Source organism: Chrysochloris asiatica, unplaced genomic scaffold (assembly GCF_000296735.1).
Source record: "Chrysochloris asiatica unplaced genomic scaffold, ChrAsi1.0 scaffold00052, whole genome shotgun sequence".
Taxonomy (NCBI): Eukaryota; Metazoa; Chordata; class Mammalia; order Afrosoricida; family Chrysochloridae; genus Chrysochloris; species Chrysochloris asiatica.
The window spans coordinates 15,729,445-15,751,783 of record NW_006408570.1 but is presented as its reverse complement, the minus strand read 5'-3'; the positions used below and the strand labels follow the sequence as shown (position 1 = coordinate 15,751,783).

The window sequence follows — 22,339 nt, the reverse complement described above, 5'->3', positions numbered from 1 at the left end:
CTGAAGTAAGAAAGAATCAGAAGTAATTCTGCTATTAATCCCTTTCACAGAAAATTGTTGTTGTTGTTGCTAAGTGCCATTGTTTCAGTTCCAATTCATAGCAACCCTGCATAGGGTTTTCGAGGCTTTAAATCTTCACGGGAGCAGAAAGCCTCATCTTTCTCAAGAGGAGCTGCTGGTGGGCTCAAACCGTAGACCTTGTGGTTTGCAGTACAGTGCTAATTACTGTAAATATCTTGCTACAATATAAATATATTTGTTAACCTTATAAAATGAAAGAAAATCTACTTCTACAATATATTTGTTAACCTTATAAAATGAAAGAAAATCTACTTCTAATCTAAAAGGACCAAGAGCACAAAGCCTAAGGGAAGAGCATTCTGTTCTGATTTCATTTTATCTTTAAAGATGACTGATCTCATTTAAAACTATCAATTTCTGTGCAATTTAGTGACAATAAGTACTAGGCTTTCAAGTAGATTTTTAAATTTTCAATATTATAAAAATAGCTGACAATAAATCTTATTTTCTTTAGTCAAACATGTTTTCTGATTTGAAACTATGAAACTTCTCCATACAAATCACTAAAACACTAAATGAGGAAAGGTATCTGAAATTACCTGGTAAGCTATAAAGGACTACAAAATATAACTATAATTGTTATTTTTATTACTCTCATCATTGTAATTTAACTAGAATTGTTATAGGTTTCAGCATATATATTTAGAATCAGCATTGAATTGTGAGTCACAAGGTCAGCAGTTCAAACCCACCCACTGCTCCTTGGAAACCCCATACAGAGTCTAAACTTGGAGACAACTATGAGTCGTAACTGACTCAATGGAACTTAACAACACACACACACACACACACACACACACATATATATCAGCACTGGACTGCTAGCCCCAAGGTTGGTGGTTCAAACACACCAGCGGCTCCTTGGAAACCTCATACAGTGTCACAACTTGGCGGCAGTCAACAACAACAACATATATAATTAGTTCATGAGAAAGATGCTAAAATACTTTATACTAACTTTAGTTACATAAAAATAATGACTTCTGCTAGTATCTAACAGGATTCAACTTGACCGGGAATCTGGGGAATTGCCCTGACTATACACAAAGCAGTAAAACTTTACTATTCTTTTTGTGTTGGTAGAAAGCATGAATGCTACTGTCAAAAAGTCTTCAAGAGCCTGCAGCCAGTCCTAGAAGTCCTCATAAATCAAGATGGTTCCTTAGCAGCAGATATTAACCCATAGAAATGGTTCAGGAAACAGAAAATATCTGAAATCAGTTGTGTCTATACCTTAAACAAGAGAAATTACTGATTTGATGACAGGAAAAGTATCATCCAGAACAGGTCACATTTGTACTTTTTCAGAGTACATTTTGCTATGCATAAACTATAAGAAAACCAAAAAGTCCTGAAAGTGTCAAATAATTGAGGAAACTAACAGTCTAAAGATAATTTATCTTCTCTTAAAATGAATTAAGACATGCAGATTATAATAACAATAAGTAAATGAGATATATGTGCTAGAGGGTAGACACACGTTTACATGGGCGATGGGCAGGCAACATACAACCAGAAGAAGGCTGGCAGAGGAAAGATGGGGGACACAGGGAGGAATGCAGTGGTTAAAGTGAACAGAGGTAAAAGCTGTTAACTGTTAGGCATGAAGGAGATTGCAATCATATAATGAAGCAAAGACTAGGACTTGTAGACTGTAAAACTGATGATCTGCTCTGTAAAACTTCACTCAATTCACAATAAAAAATTTTAATAAAAAAAAAGTGACTCATAATACTCAGAAATAATTTATCTTTACTTAATAAAAATGTATTTGTTAGAATCACTAAAACTTTCAATGAAGGGGTCCAGATTTATTATTATTATTTGTCTAAAATTTACAGTTGCTCTGAGCCTTTGCTTATGGGTTCTTTTAAAGCTATATTTTTAGGCTTATTTACACAAAATAGAAATTCATTACCAAATTTTTGCTTCATGACATGATTGATGATGGAATAACTGTCACCAATCTCATACTCTCACTGTAAACAATTAGAAAACTGAACAAAATCATTGTGGTTAGCTGTGGCACTGTAGGATACACACTGGACCACAAGGTGGGCTAGAAAGTCAAAGTTGGCAGTTCAAACACATCAGCTACTTCTTGGAAACCCTATACAGGGCCGCTATGAGTAGGATCCGACTCAATGGCACTCAACAACAACAACACTATTGGAGAATGAACAGCAAAGCACTGTACCCTTAAGGGAAAAGAAACAAACTAGGTAAGCCTCAGAACTCCTTCTTTCTGTGTAGAGGAACTTTCTAGGCTGTGGTGCAGGTAGGGGTGGGGGTAAGCAGAACATAGTAATCTTGCTGAGTTGAAGAGACAGACAATAAAATTAGAGGAAATTGAGGCAACAGAAATGTGTGAGGCAGAGAGTATAGAGAGATGTAATGAGAGAACCCCCCCCCCCCACAATGTATATTACAGTCCCAGTGAATCTGTGGATAAATACTAGTCTATACAAACCTTCATGAGGTTGGGCAAAAATAACAAGGAAGCTTGTTAGATGAACAATTCCCAGAACTCAGATAGCTAGCTTACCTTCATATTTTGGTCAGGCAGGATACAGATTCCTTATTAAACAAAACAATATTCAGTTGTTGTTGTTAAGAACCATGCAGTCATTTCTGATTCATAGTGACCCTGTATAGGGTTTTCAAGGAATGGCTGGTGGGTTTGAGCCACCAACCTTTTATGGTTAGCGGTCCAGTGCATAGCCTATAGCGCCACACCAGGACTCCAGAACATTCAGTTATTGTTCTTGTTAAGTGATGCTGAGTCAGTTTTGACTCACAGCGACCCTGCATAGGGTTTCTGAGGAACAGCTGGTGGGTCTGAACTGCCAACCTTGTGGTTCAAAGTTCAGTGCTAATCCTACAGAGCCACACCAGATCCCCAAAAGGTCAGTTTGCTAGGATTGTTGAACTAACCCAGAATAAATGTTATTATGGGTGGCACAAATGATTAAGTACTTGTCTACCAGTCAAAAGGAGCTCTGGTAGTATAGTGATTATGAATCAGGCTGCTAACCTCACTGTCAGCAGTTCGAAACTGCCAGCTGCTACGCAGGAGAAAGATGAGGCTTTCTGCTCCCATAAATATTTACAGCCTCGGAAACCCTGTACAGGGTCGCTACGGGTTAGAACCGACTCCATGGCACATAACCACCACCACCACTAGTCAAAAGTTTGGCAGTTTGAAACCAAGTAGAGCAGCCTCAGAAGACAGGCCTGGGAGTCTGCTTCTAAAATCCACAGCCTTGGAAACTATGGAAGAGTTCTACTCTGCACCCATGGATTACCATGACTCACAACCAACTAGATGGCAAGTAAGAGTCCTGGTATGGCATTTAGGAAAGGCACTGGACTGCTAACCGCAAAGTCGGCAATTCAAACTCACCAGCTGCTCTTTGGAAACCCTATACAGGGTTGCTAAGAGTCAGAAACAACTACACAGTACTTAGCAACAACAAAGCTATCATAACAAAGCTTAAAAACAAGCCTTGAAAGCATCAAACTATCAGTTAATGTAGTAACTTAAATGCCTGCCTGCCAGAACTAAATCTATTTGAAAAAAATTAACAAACCCAGCATTTGAAAATATAAAGTTCATAATGTGCAGGAAGTCAATCAAAATTTTCAGATGTAAAAAAAAAAAAAAAAAATTTCAGATGTGACAAGAAGCAGGAAAATGTAGCCCATAACTAAAATAAGAATCAAATGGAAATATACCCAGAAATAACATAAGTGATGGAACATGAGACAAAGATTTTACACATTATAAATATACTCAATTTTGTAAAGGAATTCATGGACATAAATTAGATAGTAATAGAAAATTATACATTATATATATTATTGCTGATAAGTGCCAATGAGTCGGTTCCAACTCATAACAACCCTCTACAGAGTTTCTGAAGAGTGGTGGCTGGTGGGTTTGAACTTCCCACCTTGCAGTTCAAACTGACTTTGCAGTCCACTAACCTTGTGGTTAACAGTCCAGTGCTTATCTTACAGCATCATACCAGGACTCCATCATATATGTATATTTTTAAGGAAATTCAGAAGATTAAAAATGAAATACCTGAAGTAAGATATATACTGAATGATATTATACTGAAGAAACGTTCAGTCAACTTGAAAACATAGCAACAAAAAGGCTCTAAACTGAAGCACAAAAATGACTGAAAACAGTATTAAAAGAGCAGCAGTGACATATAAGCAATGGAAGTGGGTTCAGAGCTGAACTGAAGACCTACAAGAAGAAAGAGACTGAAGGGCAGAAAAAAAATTTGAAGTTATAAGGGTAACATTTTTCTCCCAAATTTGATGCTACCACACATCCACTGATCCAAGTAGTTCAACAAACTCCATGCAAAATGAACACACAGAAAAACACTAATATATAATATAACTGAACTGTTAAAAAAAGTGTAATAAAGAGAAAATCTTAACTGCAGCTCCAGGGGAAAATGAATACATGATATTCAAAGAACAAAGAGAAGAGTAATTACAGATTTGGCATCTGGAAATATGCAAGCGCCGCGCCCCCCCCCCCGGCCCACCACCAAATAGTAATAAGGCAGCGTCATGGATTGAATTATATCCCTCAAAAATTTGTGTCAACTTGGCTGGACCATGATTCTGCGTAGTTTGGCAGTTATGAAGTGATATGATCATCCCCCAGAAAGTGACCAAATGTATCATCCAATCAGCTTTAACGGAATTAGGATGGGATACAACATCCTTACTCAGGTCATAACCCTGATCCGATGTAACTGGAGTTTCCTTGGGGTGTATCCTGCATCGTCCTTTGTCTTACACTGGATAAAAGGAGAGAGAAGTGAAGTGAGCAGAGGAGGAACCTGGCTTCCAGCAATAAAGAGCCAGGAGTGGAGCACATCCTTTGTATCCAGTGTTCTTGCATGGAGACTTCTCAGACCCAGGGGTTAGACAGGTGCCAAAACAAATGGAGCTTTCCAAGGAACAAAGAAGCAAAAGCTAAAGAGACAGGACCTTCCTTAAGAGCTGACAGAGAGAAAAGGCCTTCTCTTAAAGCAGGCACCCTGAATTAGCCTCCTAAAATTTGATTGGCTTGCTTAGCTTGTTATGCTGTTTTTGTTTTATTTCTGTTCTAGCTGCTTCAGATTACTGTTGCTATGTGCCATGGATTTGGTTCTGACCTACTGTAACTCTGTATATGGTTTCCAAGGCTTTAAATCTTTGTGGGATCAGAAAGCCTCATCTTTCTCTTGCAGAGCGGCTGGCAGGCCTTGTGGTTTGCAGTCCAGGACTTATCCTAGGGATGTGCTGATATAAAAATAAATTAATTAAAAGTTCTATACTCTTACAATAAGTCCAATTAACTGAAAAGTACTACTACTTAAAATGTACTTAGTAATAGTGTCCTGAAACATATAAAGCAAAAACTGACCATGAAAAATAGACAAAAGACAAATCTATTGTTATGGTTGAAAATTTCAGTCCTTCTATCTCACTAATTAAGAAAATTGTTGTTGTTGTTAAGTGCTGTCAAGTCGATTCCGACCCTATATAGGGTTTTCAAGGAGCAGCTGGTGAGCTTGAACCACCGACCTTGCAGTTCAAATAACTTTGCAGTCTGACGCATTATCCCACAGGACTCCAATTAAGAAAATACATAAAAAGAAATCAGTAAAAATATAAAAGTTCTGAACAACATTATCAATGGATCTGACCTAACTGACATTTACAAAACACTCCACCCAATAAGAGAACGTACATTCTTTTTTGAAGTGTACATATATTATTCACAAACATACAACATGTACTAGGTAACAGACAAACCTCAATAACTTTACAACTTTTGAAATCATATAGTTCTCTGACCTATATGTTCTCTGACAACTATAAGCATACACACACACAACCACCATATCTAAATGGCATCATGGCTGAATTCTATCAAATATTAAAGGAAAGGAAGAAATAATATCAAGTCTACAAGACTGTTCCAGGAAATATAAGAGGGGGGTACATTTGTCAACTTTTTTTTTTTTGAAGCTGACAGTACACTGATACCAAAACCAGAGGAAAAAACTAAAGATTGGTTATTTCAATCAATCAAAAAAATTCACCATATACCAAAAGAAAAAAAAAAGCATACAATGAAATCTGCAAAAGCTAGAACCTGTATAAGGTAGAAACCTATCAGAGAAAGAAATCTTTTCCACTAAAATGAACACAAGAATAGTAAGACTGTACCTTGTCAAAGGCAGGAAACTTGCAAGAATGGTAAAAACAAGGTAGTCCTTTCGAGTTCTACCTCTCACAAATTTCACTGTATAATGATTTCAAGGGATGCAGAAAAACATTTGAAAAACTCAACAACTAGTGAAGATTACATCTACTGAAGATTATTATCTCAAAAACTAGGAGTGGAAAGGAGCTTCCTCAATCTGGTAACATAATATTTTCCACTTAAGCTTTATCTTGGAAAAGGTCCAGCCAGAATGCTCCTTAGAAGTGAGGATGATAAGACTTCGCCTCTCGGTCTTTAGACATGTTATCAGAGGAGGGACCAGGCCCTGGAGAAGGGCATGCTTGGAAAAGTGAAGGGTCAGTGAAAAAGAGGAAGACCCCCAAGGAGATGGATTGACTCACTTGCAGCAACAATGGGCTCAAATATAAGAATTGTGAGGATGACGTAGGACCGGGCAGTGTTTCCTTCTCTTGTGTATATGGTAGTTATGTGTTGGAACTGATCCGAAGGCACCTAACAACAACAACAACAACAACAACAACAAAGATCTGAAACAAAGCAAGTATGTCCTTTTGTACTGGCAGCCCTAGCCAGCGCAATCACTAAGGGAAGAAAAATAATGAAAAGGTATAAAGGTTGGATAAGCTATAAAACTATGCGTAATTTTCATGATTATCTATGTAGGAAATCCTAAAGAACTACAAAAAAAATTCCTAATACTAAGTGAGTTTGGAGCCCTGGTGTGGCACTAAGGGTTAATGGGTTGGACTGCAAGGTTGGCGGTTCAAGCTCACTAGTTGCTCCTCGGAAACCCTATACAGGGTCATTATGGGTTAGAACCGACTTGAAGGCACTTAGCAACAACAACAAAGTGAGTTTAACAGGATTTCAGGATACATGGTCAAAATTTTAAAATTTTATTTCTATACAGTTACAATGAACAATTAAGAATTGTAATTAAAAGTATTATTCGCAATAGCATCCCAGACCAAGAAATACTAAGAGATAACCAAATATGTACAAGATCTTTACATTTAAAACTCTAATACATTATTGGGAAAAATGAAAAAAGACCTAAGTAAATGGAGAAAGATACAGCATTCATGAACTGAAAGACTCAAGAGGTCATTCCTCTCCAAATTGATCTATAGATTTAATATCCATTTGGATTCAGTATTAATCAAAATCTCAACTGGTATTTTTATAAAAACTGACTAGCTGATTTTAGAATTTATTTTTAAAAATGCAAAGGATCTAGAGTAGCCAAAATAACTTTGAAAATGAATATAATGTAGGTAAGTGGTTGGTTGGTTGGTTGATGGGTGGGGTGGTGAAGAGCAGATGACTTTAACAAATTTCCAATTAAAAGGTGAGATACACTGTTGAGAAGGCAGGAAGCTGGTCACACAAGTTTAAAGAGAGTAGTAAAGGTTGGAAAAGGTAAAGGTGAAAATGGAAGCGCTCTAATAACTCAAAAAAAATAATTAGGGCCTCTTTTTAAAATGAATCTCAGTCTTATGTGTATGGAAATAGGATAATGGTGAAACTTCGCTTCTTGTCCTTTAGACATATTGTCAGGAGGGACCAATCTCTGGAGAAGGACATCATGCTTGCAAAGTGGAGGATAAGTGAAAAAAAAAATAAGTCAGGTAAAGAAATCTGGATATATATTGTTTCATAAAAAAATAGTACCTCTTAACTTCCATATTGGAGGATTACACTTCGCTTCCTCCTTGAGGATGATGTGCTCTTTGCAGTATTCTTCCAGTAACAGTGGTGATGGCCTGTAACGTCCCTGTGACCAGGCACTTGTATAATGATTCGTCAAAATTAAGAATGGAAGGTCTAGTCTTGGAACAAAGTTTCCCTTCAAATGACATTAACTGACCTCATCTAAGAGTCAAACTCTAAAAATCTTAACGTATTAGCACCAGTCACTGCCATCTTTATCTATGACAGCATTCTATTTTAAACTATGATCTAGCTCTCTCAGCTTCCTAAATTGTAAGCTACACCTTTCATGTCAAATTTTCCAAAGGCTTGCATAACAAGCATCTGAAGAAAAAAAAAATCTCATAAATGCTCCATAGTGGTAGTGGGGAAACAGCACATGCAACTACCTGTTTATATATGCAATAACTTGAATTATACATGAAAATTCCACATGGATGCCCAGAATCAGCACTGTGTTAATTCAAGAATTTTTTGGATGTATTTAATAGCACATCTTAAGAAAATCTGTTCTTTAAACAGTTTTCTTTAAAAAAAGAAAAAGAAGAACTACTAGTTGGAATCTACTATTCCAAAGAATCTACTCTTCCTAGGAAAATACACAATTTGTAATCAACATTAATCTTATAATAAATTAAAACTCCTGGGAAACAAAAATTTTTCAACGATTGTTGGAACCACCATATTTAGATCGTTATGGCAGCCTACAAAGCTGTAAATTTTCTTTATCCTATAAAACTTAAGAGTCATATTAAAAATAAAATTTCAGTGATAAATGTCAGTTGTAGAAGTTATCACCTTTTCATTTGAATGCTTGACTTCTATTGGCTAATTCTCTTCCAAGAGACCTTCTTGGAAAAAAAAGGTGACAGCCAACTCATTGCCTAATTGATTTAGGAACAGTGCCCAGGGAGACAGTCCAATTAAGTTTACAAGCTGGCAATTAGCAGGAAGCCCTCTAAATCCCTACACTGAGAGCCTGTTTACTTTAGTAAGAAAGCAAATGTGCTAGAGATAGGAAGAGAAAGCTGTGCTTTTTGCAAAGCTGTTGTGAGTAGGCCCACAAGGGAAGACTAAAGAAAAGCTAAAGCTAGGTATATGTGGGCAGACAGCCTTCTGTTTGACAGGTAAATGGGTAATTTAGCGGATGTGAGTGTGTATGTGTATATGTGTGCGTGCACGCACATGCACGTGTGTCTGTGTGTGTTTTAATAGACATGCGACACATCAAACATCCACTTTAATTAGTGTTGTGTATGGAGACATACAACTGTTAAACATGTAGTTGGGCAAAGTAGAAATGGATTATCTCATAATAAATGAGATTCCAAACATTTTTTTCTTGGACAATATTGACATTATGAATAGATTTAGTTGAATTTCTACTGAGTGGAAAGAACACAGTCGTCACATTATATTCATTGTAGCATTCAGGTTAATCAAATCATTTTTACTGGATTTTTTTTATGTGTTCAACTTTAGAGAGTCAAATAAGTCCTTTTTTTTTTTTTTTTAAAGTAAATTAGCCACTATTTAGCAAACACTACAATTTTGTGGGGGAAAAAAAAACTTAAACTTTGTACCTCAGAGTCAGTTCCTGTGAGGAACTAAAAATGTATTTACTTTTCTATAGCAAATAGCTATCATGTATGTGAAATGAAATCTGTCTTTTTTAAAACCTACGTGGGATTCTTTCAAGGCTATTAAATTATATAAAAGTACCTAAGGTAGATGACATATTTCAGGATGTAGTCAATAATGAAAAACATAAGTTTACAAAAGGCAAATGAATCATAACAATAAAATTTCATTTTAAAGTGTCCTGGTTGAAATGTGTTTGTAATGCATAATTTTTAGAGATGTTGATAAATTATTTTGAATATTTTTATCCAAAAGGAAAGCAACAGCAAAAAATTATACAAACAGCATCAATAAATTCTAACTAAACATTTGCTTTTCCTTCTTTCAAAATATTCACTTTATACAATTCCATTCTGAGAAGTAATAGGAACCTATAATCTAAAATAACTTTTATAGAAAAAGTATTATATTCCTACAACAAAGATTTTTTAATAGACATATTAAGTACTTTAAAAATATTCATATGCCTATTTAGGTTGTTGATTTGAAAAGTGTAAGTTTGAGAGCTCAGGCTTTTTAAGCATGGCAATGGACAAATTAATGTAATATCTAGATTCTTCAGTATTTGACGTTCTCTCAATGTTTAGAAAGTCATTCACAAAGTCTTATTGTGGAAAGTATGTGACATATTTGGAAGGCCAACATACTTGAGGGTATAAGTATGCAGACAGGAAAAACTGCATTTCAGTAACAGTTGTATTGCCTTAAATTATAATGTCAGGATCATCAATACCTTACTATTTACTCACCAACTTCTTGACTTACCAAATTTAAACAAAAGGACACCCAATGGTCCTCTGTCAAACCTAAGGAACAGGAGATCATAAACGTCCCCATTTTCAGGCTTCTGAGAAACAACCTGAGGTGCTATCCACTGCATTTGAACAAGACGGCTGGAAACATCAAAGCATTTATTGAATTGCAGCGTTGCCCTGGGTGAGCGGTCTTCAGCCAAAAGCTGGATGTTAATAGGGGACAGAGCCATATCAAAAATTTGCAGGTCCCCTTGGTCGCTGCCAACTATCAGAATGGTGCCGCTTGGGTGGCAGCTTATTAATGAAGGCAAAAATTCAGCCTGGACTAAGAGCGTCACTTGACGGTGAGTTTCATAAAGAACGACTGAAGAATCTTCACAGCCCAGAATCAGTTTGTCTTCAAGAACATTTCTGCAGCAGCTGATGACCTTCGATCTGAGTGGTATTCTGGTGACTGTCACACACTGGATCTTGTTCCGAACACACTCATAAATGCAGCTGTCAGCCAGGGGCTCTTTGTCGCCACTGATGGAGCGTTCTACTGTGAACACCTGATAAGGTTGTTTGGTGCCAAAATGAACATGCAGTGGATTCCATTCTGTACGGACAGAACTCAGAACCTGGAAGAAATAAATCAAATACATTCAGATAAACCTTTGTTTTTCTTCAGCTGATGTGCATAGGCCTCCATAGTCATCCACAATCCTGTGGACGATCATCAATGACCACCTAAAACATCAGCAACATGTAAGTGCACAGTACAGACAGGAGTACAGTACATATAGCACATCTGTGGAAATTAAACTGCAAGGTATTAATTTTAACACTTTGTTTTGAAAGTCTGCAAATAACATGAATAAAGATAAATATGTCCCACAGTAGATACAAACTAGTAAGATGGACTTATAGGGAAATAATATAATTAACAGACTATCTACAGATGTTGGACTTCTGGTGTGGCATTGCTGGTTAATGCGGTAAACTGCAACGTCAGTGTGGGCTGTTAAGGCCCGCAGTTCTAAGTCACCAGCTTCTCCTTGGAAACCCTGGACAGGGTCGCTATGAGTTGGATCCCGACTCAATGGCACTTAACAACAACAATAGATGTTAGAAGCTAGATTTTTTTTCAAGTATCAGTAAAAGGCTTTAAGTAAGTTAGTCTCTTTCCCATGCACCACTGTTACAATTCAGAAATTATTGGCTGGGTTATTGTTGTTAAATGCCATTGAATCAGTTCCGACTCATAGCAACCCAGTGTAGTTTCCGAGGAGCAGCTAGTGGGTTTGAACCACAGACCTTGCAGTTAACAGTCCAGTGCTTATCCAACAATACCACACCAGGACTCCAGTAGTGCTGGATAAGCAAAGGAAAAAATGTTTTAGAACCTTGCTAATATCTGGTAGAAGTATTTTACTATGAGATAGGATATGAAGGGCTATTAAGTAGATAAATGGCCAAGAGGGAAAAACAATAATTGAATATACTGGTTAGAAAAACTAAAAAATAAAATTGTTGTTACGTGCCAATGAAGTCAACTCTGCCCATATAGGGTTTCTGAGGACCGATCGGTTTGAACTGCCTATCATGCGGTTAGCAGTCCAGTGCCTATTCTACAGCGTCACACCAGGACCCAAAATATAAAATAAAATTCTTGCTGTATGTGCTGTCAAGTTGGTTCTGACACAGAAACCTTGTACAAGGTGTCTAAGAGCTGCTGATGGGTTTGAACTGCTGATAAGTCCAGTGCTTATCCTAAATAATATAGGTTGGCAATACTGGTAAAATAAAAATTTAAAGCATATTTAGTGTTGAAAGAAACACAAGGTTCAAAAACAAAACAGGCTATCCACTTTATTCATGTTAATGAGCAGAGGCCAAGAACTAGGGGAGTGGTTTCAGAAAAGGCACTTTCTAGGGCTTACTTTGTCAAAAACATCAAAATCAGATATGGAAACATTAAAAGCAAAAGGTTAAGCACTGCAAAGGTCAGCAGTTCAAACCTACCCAGAGGTACTTTGGAAGTAAGGTCTAGCAATCTGCTTCTGCAAGAGTAACAGCATTGAAACCCTCTTGGAGTACAGATATACTCTGCACACATGGAGCTACCATGAGTCAGAATCCACTAAATAGCAACAAACAACAACATAGACAAGAGATAAAATTTCATAAAACCATAGAGTACACACACACACACAGCATCTTAAAATGTGAAGAACTCCAGATAAGTTGTACTTGAGTTAATAGTATTGTACCAAGGTTATTTTCCTGGATTTGACCATGTACTATGGCTAAGTGGGAGCCCTGGTGTGGCACTATGGATTAATGCGCCAGACTGCAAAGCCATTTGAACTGCAATGTCTGTGATTCAAGCTCACCAGCTGCTCCTTGGAACCCCTATAACAGGGTCGCTATGGGTGGGAACCGACTTGACAGCACTTAACAACAACATGGTTATGTGAGACATTATCATTAGGGGAAGCTGGGGGAAGGGTACATAAAGGAATCTGCTACTTTCTTGTAGAACTTTCTTGTAAACCAGACTACTTCAAAATGAAAACTGAACTTAAAAGCAAACAAAGCACCTATAGCTGTGTTCCAGACTTCTGGATTGGCGAGAGGGGAGAAAGGTCAACATCCTTTTTGAAAATATTCATCCTACACATCACTATCAAACTAATCTTCTTCTAACTAAGCAATTTTGCTCCCACTTACCTGCTCAAATCCTTCAATGGATACCCACTGACAAATGAATTTTTATTCCCCTGCCTGAAATCCAAGATCCTGTAGGATCCATAGCCCACCCTTTCCCTTGTTCACACCCTCCTTCTTGCTCTCGTGTTTTCTTATTGTGACAAACAAATATTTGATCCCCAGCCACGTACCAGGCAGTATCCTGGCGCAGTGAATAAATCCTCTCCTTTGCAGAAGACAAGGCAATAAGGAAAGCAAGCACATAGGATGTCAGGGGCAAGTACTATGAAGAAAAGAAAGCAAGGGAAGGGAAGGGGTGTGGCAGGAGTAGGAGGGTATGTGTCGGGAAAGGCCTCTCTGACATAGGTGATCTGAAGGATGTGAGGGGTGAGCCAGGGAGACAGCTGGGAGAACTGAGCTCCAGGCTGAGGTGGGAGCATACTTGGCACCATCAGGGAACAGCAGGAACCAATGTGGTTAGAAAAGGAGGAGTAAGGAGGAAAGTGGAGAGAAACAAAGGTGGGGGTGGTAAGGAAGGATGTGTAGTAGTTTATAGGCCAGGTAATCCAACTAAAACTAAACCTATGTTCGAGTGGATTCTGACTCATAGCGATCGTACAGGACAGAGTGGAACTGCCCCATAGAGTTTCCAAGGCTTTTTTATAGAAGCAGACCACCACAGCTTTCTACTGCAGAGTGGTTAATGGGTTTTAACTGCGAACCTTTCTGAGAGCAAACCACTGACTCGTCAGGGCTCCTTCATAGGTCATCATAGAGACTGGCCCTTCATCTAACTGAAGTAAGAAACCATAAGCAAGTTTGGAGTAAAGGTTTGGAGGTGGAAACACAATCTGATTTAGACATTCTTCTAGTGCTATGGTGATGGGGGTTGGTGGTGGTGTGCTTTGGAGTCGGTTTCTACTCCAGTGATATACCCTCCAGTATTATGTCACGTACTTTAGCTCCCGTAAAGATTTACAGCCTTGGAAATCCTGTACAGGGCTGCTATGAGTCGGAACGGACTCTACAGCACAAAGCTGCCTTGCATTTCCCAGTTCTATAACTTTACTAATGTCCTTGTCCTAAAATCTACGCTCTTCACCTATAAAGTCATAGTGATTTTCCTACCAACTTTTCCTTCTTTGGTGGTGCTGTGGGGTAGGTGTTGGGCTGCTAACCACAAGGTCAGCAGTTCAAACCCACACGCCCCTCTGTGGAAGAAAGATGAGGTTGTCTGCTCCCGTAAAGATATACAACCTCATAAACCCTATATAGTTGGTATGAGTTGGAATCAACTTGGTGGCATTGGGTTTGGGTGTTTTTTTTATATTCACCTTTGAAGAACTATACCAGATGCTACCCCAGTATATAGGTTCCTCCCAGCAGAGCGGTATCTTACCCCATTTTGATCCTACCACCATGACCCATTCCCAGCCCCAGCTCAGTCAATGTCTCTCCTGTAATATTCCGCTTCCTGTTTGTTCCTGACTTTCAGTTATATGTTCTCATTTTTACTGTAAGCTATGAAAAGGAACTGTTTCATATATTTTATACTTAATTAAAAGTCTTCCATAGCAGCTGGTTCAAAGCTGTTCTGGTGATGCGTGTGCAATAATTTTTATAAAACTATGAATTAAAACCAAAACAAAAACACCGCAATACTAGCTAATTATCATACTGCAGGAAGCTTAGATCTTTACAACCACATCTTATGGCAGACAGCCCAGAGGCAGGTGATGTTGAGTGGGGCCTGTACTCAAAGGGGACCAGTCAGAGGGCAGTCTTGACCTTGAACAAGTTAGGCCCAAGATCCACGGAGAATGGTCTTTCTAATTTTCAACAGTTTGTGAGACCACCCACCTCCAACAATCAGCTGGGTAGCTCTACTAGGAGAAAGGAGACGAGACTAATAAGACCATGGGCATATGCCACCCTTCAGTGCCCTGCCATTTCACCCCTTCTCCTGCTGCCAACTTTCAAACACTAGCCCAGGCCAGTGGATTATCTGCTGTTCCAACCAAATGCCCCCTGGTTACTGATGGGTGAAATCTGTTTAAGGGAGGAAAATGTCCTATGTGTCGCAATTAAAGCTACCATAAGAATTTAAAGATCGAATAACATTTTAGTATGCATGGTGACCTGGTGACACTCTGCAGTAAGTGTTAGACTGCTAACCACGAGGTTTGAGGTTCAAACCCACCAGCTGCTCCACATGGGAGAGATGAGACTGTCTGATCCCATAAAGATTTGTCTTGGAAACTCTATGTAGGGTCACTATGAGTCAAAATCGACTCAATAACACTGAGTTTGATTTTTGAGCTTGGGGTAAGGTTTTGCTTTTGTTGTTTGTTTTTTAATATGTATAAATAAGTTTCAGTAAAGAATAAGTCTATCAATAACAGTAAAATAAAATAGACTACTATGCTCATCACTTTGCTCCCAATTTTTATATTTTGGCTCCTCAATATTCCAAAGACATAAAAATACAACAAAAAAGATAAAATCAAAAAGGACGAATTCGTCTTTGGTATTTAGAATTCATGGCTACATTCAAGAGAGAAGGAAAATGAGAGTCAGAGAGATAGTATGAGTTTCCCTTGGTCTAAAAGTTACTAAGAAATAGAGCTATAGTTTGAATCTTGGTCTGTCTGATTCTACAAACCAGAATTTCTACAGGGCATGCAGCCTCACAAGCACAGGAAGTTACATGAAGGTGTCTCACTTCCTCTGTGTGATCAGAGAGAGGGAATGAGAGGAATTCCAGGGCAATGGGAACCTTACAGCAGCAAAGCGATCACCACAGAGAGAAGGACTGAGACATAGTATTCAAATGACAATGGAGCCTGCTAACCTTAAGGTGAGAAACATAGAAGCTTGTGCTGAACTATGTTTGTCAAATAATGAGTAATATTGACAGCTTTGTATGCTTGAGGAAGTACGCAAAACATGTTCTTGATAAACTGACTCCTTTTAAAGGTGCTTTGTTGGTGGATGAATTGAGTTGTTGTTGTTACATGCCACTGAATGGGTTCTGATTCATAGTGACCCTGCCTCGGGTTTCTGAGGAGTGACTGGTAGTTGTGAACTGTCAGCCTAGTGGTTAGCAGGCTGACACTGCTTACTCGACAGTGTCACACCAGAACTCTTGATTGAGTTGTACAGAAAATAAGTAGCATGCTTTGTAAATGTAATGTGAAAAAGGAACAACAACAACAAAAAAAAAACACCTCTAAAATAAGCCTAGTAAAAAATAAACTATCTAAAAAAAAAACCATCTCCTCAAAACAAAAATCATAAGATTGCAAAATATCACTGCTAGTTTTTACATCTGATTATATTGTTACTGTTGGTGTTATGTTCCGACCCTTACGTACAACAGAACAAAACACTGCCCAGTCCTGCACCATCCTCACAATTGTTGTTGCTACTTGTCAAGAACTGTTATTTTATGCTGTTGAGTAGATTCTGACTCATAGCAACCCTGTATAGGGTTTGCAAGAGTGACTGATCGGTTTGAATGGACGACCTTGCAGTTAGCAGTCCAGTGCTCATCCTACGGTGCTACAACAGTGCTCACGTCAAACTTATGACTCAAAATAAAATGATATGACTTAACATTGACATCCAAAATACCAGTGTACCTCAAATAGCAAATGATATACTTGGCTGAAGAATGTAATTCCAAGTTAGACCAACCCTGTATAAAAACCACAACCAGTACTGCACAGTAGAAGCAGCACATAACAAGGTTTGAATCCTTATTTATAACAACAGAAGGACCTTGGTGGTGTATTTGGTTAAGCATTTGGCTGCTAACTAAAAGGTTGGTGGTTTGAACCCACAGCCAGTCTGTGGGAGAAAGATGTGGCAGTCTACTTGTGTAAGGATTACAGACTTGGAAACCCTGGAAGGCAGCTCTACTCTGTTCTATGGGGTCTCAGGGAGTTGGAATCTCCCTGATGGCAGTGGGGTTAATCTATAGAGAACACTGTGATCTTGGGCAAATTAACTTCTCAAAACTGTATTTTCTGAAGAGAAAGCCCTGGATTCTGAAGCAAGGATGCAAGATAACAAAAAGGATGAAAGCCACTGATCTTAAATAAAATCCAAATTTGGTTACTTAGAATACAAGGCTATAAAGATTGAAAGCAATTTTAAACACAGAAAAGCTGCACCTTGCAAGTCAAAGTTAAAATGATGTAGTGTATGATATTTAGCACCAAATTAGAGGTATGGCAGGGGCTCAATCAACACTACTGACTGAGTACATTTTAAAGATGAGACACAAATTTTATACTTAATTGCAGGATTTAAATTTACTTAAATTCAAAATGATGCGATTTTTAAAGACAACTAATATGTACAGGGTCGCTATGAGTCGGAACCGACTCCAAGGCACTTAACAACAACAACAAATATGATTAAAATAAAAGAAACATTTCAGTCTATGAGAATAACAAATATGTACTCTGACAATGCAAAGGTATCTTGTACTATAATAAAGTAAATCAAGGAGCCAGAATAAGTACATAGTGACAGTAAATCTACATAAGAACAAGCTTATAAATCATTTGACTGACAAAGAACAGATGCTTAGGGTAAATGTTTAGGTTAATCAAGAGGAGTGAAAGAAAAATAAAGAAAAAATACTTTCTACTCTTAAAGAAAAGGAAAGGTAGATGCGGATTTTAATCAGAATTTGGAAGTATAAAATATTGTATTAAAAATGTAGGGAGCAGATAACCATCAATGAAACTGGGCTCAAGTAAAATATACGAGGGTAAGTCAAAAATTACCCATACTCTGGCTGCAGAATTTATTTTAATCAACTTTTAGAAAAGACAAATACATCATTTGTCAACGTAATATCCTTGCTTTTCAATATTTGTAGTATTGTTTTGTAGATTTCTTTGTATAAGTGCTTTGTTTCTCTGGTTAGATCTATTCCTAACTATTTCATCTTTTGGGTGCCTATTGTAATTGGTATTTTTTTCCATAACTTCCTTTTCAGAGATGTCTTTATTGGTATGGAAGAATCCCACTGATTTTTGTATATTGATTTTCTATGCTGCCACTTTGTTGAATCTTTCAATGAGTTCCAACAATTTTCTTGGGGAGTCTTTCGCCTTTTTATGATTAACACAACATTTTTAAAAATCCAAACTTGCACATACTAAGATATCTCTCCTATCAATGCAATTAATTTCCCTTGCAAAATGAACTTACATTGAAGAACTAGTCAGGAAATGATCAATGCAAAAATAAGATGATAAAATAAATACACAAAAAAACCGGTGTGTGGCCATTTCTTCTGCTGTCATTCTCTATAACTTTCACAGAGCCTCCAACATTGCCATGTAGGGGCAGGGCATCCGAAGGAGCTACTATGAGGAGGGCCCATGGAAGAATTTGCCATTTTCCATGGAAAAAAAGTGGTGGTTACTAAGCACAATGACTGTATATTCGGGTCTGGATATGTTGCCCCTTTCTTCATAGTAAGACACCAACAACTCAAGAAGTAAGCAAGTTTAAGTTCATCCATGAAGCAGATGAGAAGAGTTTTTAGAAGTCCAACCTCTGCTATACTGGTTGTGTTTGTAAATAAATTTATTACATGACTGCTAATGCCTCTTATTCTGTGAAATATGGAGTACTCTAACTTGATGTTTATTTTGGTAATAACTCCAATTTGGTTTCTTAACCAAGAAATATGATTTAGTGTCTTGGTCTTAAATGGTGGGGTTTTATTTAGCTTTTTATTCATAGGTCAGGACTTTGTTTATAATTTATTATAAAAGAGAAGTACATACATGATTTTGGGTGTCTCATAAATACAAACTTTTGTTTTCTTCATTTTTAATTTAAAGGGAGAAGTTTTACATTTAAGTAAATTGTTTTGTTTTTCCTCCATGTGTGATAATTGATGAGGAAAACCAATGGTATATATATATTTTCAAGTTTGGTTAATCAGGGGTATAAGAGCTTCAAATATTTTCTCTGTGCCTATATCCAAAACTAAATTTCTTGCCTTGATAAATACACACTGACTAGTATTGATTTCTTTCGAACAAATAAAACTAAAATGTTAAAAATTGAAAAATATATAGTGTGTGATGAAGGAAGAAATGAAAGGAAGAAGAGTAGAAAAGAAAGAGAGGAAAACCCGTGAAAAATGCCATTTATGTAATTGATGAAGAAGACTACTCTCATCCATGTACATGCTAATCATTATCGTCCGCAAATTTCCTGATCAAGAATTTCCTTCCCTCATCTGAGGACTCTAGACTCATGAAGGGAGAAGGGATGTGTGCTGGTGGGCGGGTGGGCAGGCTTGCAGGATGTGCCCTTTGGCTGTTTAAACAAGTGTACATTCCTGAGTGTTTTGGAGCAAATCCAAAAAAATAAATAAATAAGAGAGGTGGGGCTTGATGGCAGCCAGGGTAGAGGTGCAGTGAAGTTCGCCATCAGCCATACCACAGAATACCAGGCAAAGCAGATCCAGGGCAGAGCTCCAAAATTCGGAACCACAGACATAGGAATATTTTAAAAGTTTAAAGGCTTATAGCTAGTGGAACTTGGAGCTGAAGTAAGAAATCACATACTTTTGAATCTGCTGGGCTTTGAGGCCCAGATACGACATCTTGTGTGAGACCAAATGGCAAGACCAAGCGGGGGAGGAGAAACACCACGGAAAAATGCTGCAGGAACCTTGAAGCAAAGGTGGACAATACACTTTGTCAGTTTTGCTTTTTTTTTTTTTTTGGTACCTGGTCATTGGCCCCCTATCCCCCATTGTTTGCACACCTCCATTCTGGTGACAAGGGAGGGTGCCTGAACTAGTGGACACACCCCCATCCTCACCACTGGTGGGTTCTTCTGCCACGCATGCACAAAAATACTCAGCCCAAGAGCAGGCCATGAATATTTGTTTTGTTTTGTTTTTAAATACAGGAAAGGCCAGGACAGGGCTATAGAGAGAGTAAAAGAGTTTAAAAACAAAGCAGGCCAAAAATTAAATTAAAGCCTGAGGTATAGCATAACAAACAACTGTGGCATCTTGAAATCTCTCAGGTAGCTTTGAAAGCAAGAAGCTGAAGAGAGGACATTAAAATCACACTCATATTAGGCTACAGAATTTTTTTTTTTCTTTCTTATCTCCATTCTCACCCTTTTATGTGATTATAAACTGTGTTTTACTGTTGTTGTTTCTTGGTTTTTTTGTTTTATTTTGTTTTTGCTGGTGCTGTTTTGTTGTTTTATGCTCCCCTTCTACCTTTGGGGTACTCTTTTTCTCCCTATATTACCCAAGAGAAGTGAGCAACTGCTGCCATATAGTCAAGCTACAATCACACTCTATAAAACACCAAAACCCAAGCAAGAACCAATACCAACTGCTATATACCAGGGAGGCAGACAACACCTGTGAAAGTTACTCTGAGTTAAGCAATTAACAGAGTGAAAAGGGAAGCCCACATCCTGATCACATCTACATGGAAGCAATCGGAAAGCATAAAAAATACCAAAATACAAACTCAATTAAGTATTAAGGCCACAGATAAACACTAAACATGTCCAAGGAACAATAGCACATGACCATATCAGCACATGTCCAGAAATAAGATAAAATGTCTGAGACAAATGACCTAGGGTGGACCTGGACTCCATTCTGGAAGGAGGGCAGGCCTAGAAATGCCGGAGAAGGAATTCAGAAAAATGATTATGAAATGGTTCAAAACACTTTACAATGGAGTTATGAAAAATAAGGAAGAAGTCAGGAAAGCACTACAGGAACAATCAGTGAAGATAGCTATAACACTGGGAAAAATCACATCCTACAGAAAGAGGTCCAAACGATCAATAACAGAATATCAGAAATAGACAATACTCTGAAAGGGGAAAGGAGTAGAATAGAAGAGATGGAAGGCAGAACCAGTTAGCTGAAAGACAAATCTCTCAATATCACTAAGATAGAAGAGCAAACACAAAAAAGCATAAAAAAATCTGAAGAAGTTCTAAGATTCATGTTGGACAACACGAAGAGGAATAATTTAAGAATTATCGGCATGCCAGAACAAGAAGAATCACACAAGTCCACAGAAGAAATAGTTGAAGAACTGCTGGAAGAAAAATTCTCTAACATCCTGAAAAGTAAAAAGATAAACATTCAAGAAGCTCAAGGAACCCCAGGAATGATAAGCCCCAAAAGAAAGTCACCAACACATATCATAATCAAGCTCTCCAAAATCAAAGATAAGGAGACACTCCTGAAAGCAGCTAGGAAAAACAGAAGTGTTACATATAAAAGCAAGGAAAACAGATTAAGCTAGGATATCTCAGCAGAAACCATGAAAGCAGGAAGGCAAAAAAACCCTGAAAGAAAAAAATTGCCAACCAAGACTCCTTTATCCAGAAAAGCTATCAATCAAATATGATGGTGTAATCAAAACATTCCAGGATAAACAGAAGTTAAGGGATTTTGCCAAAGCCAACCCTACGCTACAAAACATCCTTAAGGGAGTTCTGTGGACTGAGAACCAACAAGAACAGACAACAACCAGAGACTGACATACGTAGCAGTACCTCCCAGAATTAAATTGACAGAAGAAAAAGTCGAGAACAAAACAAAACTATAAGAACAAACTCAGAAAGATGAAAGAAGAGGAAAAAAAGTATTCTGATACAATTTGATGAACTTGACCTACACCTATGGAAGCAGTACCTCAAAAGAGTGAACAAATACTTACTGCAAGAATCATTCCCACCCCCTCCACACAAAGAGTAGACAGGGATGGGCAACTTGGACATTGGCTACCCAAAATGGGGAGGGAGGGGGGAGAGACCTACAAAAGCAAGATGTGACTGGCTTACAAGCTTTCAAGAGGGACCCTAGATCCAGAGGGTGCAGAGGAAGGTAGAATCTCCACTGAGAAGTATCCAATCTGTCTGGGTGGGGCTGATGAAAGGAGATGGGGCTAGGTCTCTTGTGATACAATAGTGAATAATTGCTATCAGGACTGATTGTGAGGGTTGCAAATGTAAAGGTAGATGTTTTATAGCAAGGAGGGGAGTAATTAATTTTCCAGTCTAGGAGCGGAGGTCCCTAGGACCATCAAGCAGACAGCAGGACCCTACCCAGAGAAGCAATGATGCCTGAGATGGAGGCAGAGACAATGACGTGAAGCGATGGAGCAGCTGG

At 38.0% G+C, this 22,339-nt stretch overlaps 1 protein-coding gene across 1 annotated transcript in view; it reads right to left on the bottom strand.

Moving 5' to 3' along the window:
- Positions 1 to 22,339, bottom strand: part of WDPCP (WD repeat containing planar cell polarity effector) — a 474,567-nt gene that overhangs the window by 288,051 nt on the left and 164,177 nt on the right. The window contains exon 10 of the mRNA XM_006863003.1: positions 10,463 to 11,072. Coding sequence (XP_006863065.1) covers positions 10,463 to 11,072 — 610 coding nt within the window. The remainder of the gene's footprint in view (positions 1 to 10,462; positions 11,073 to 22,339) is intronic.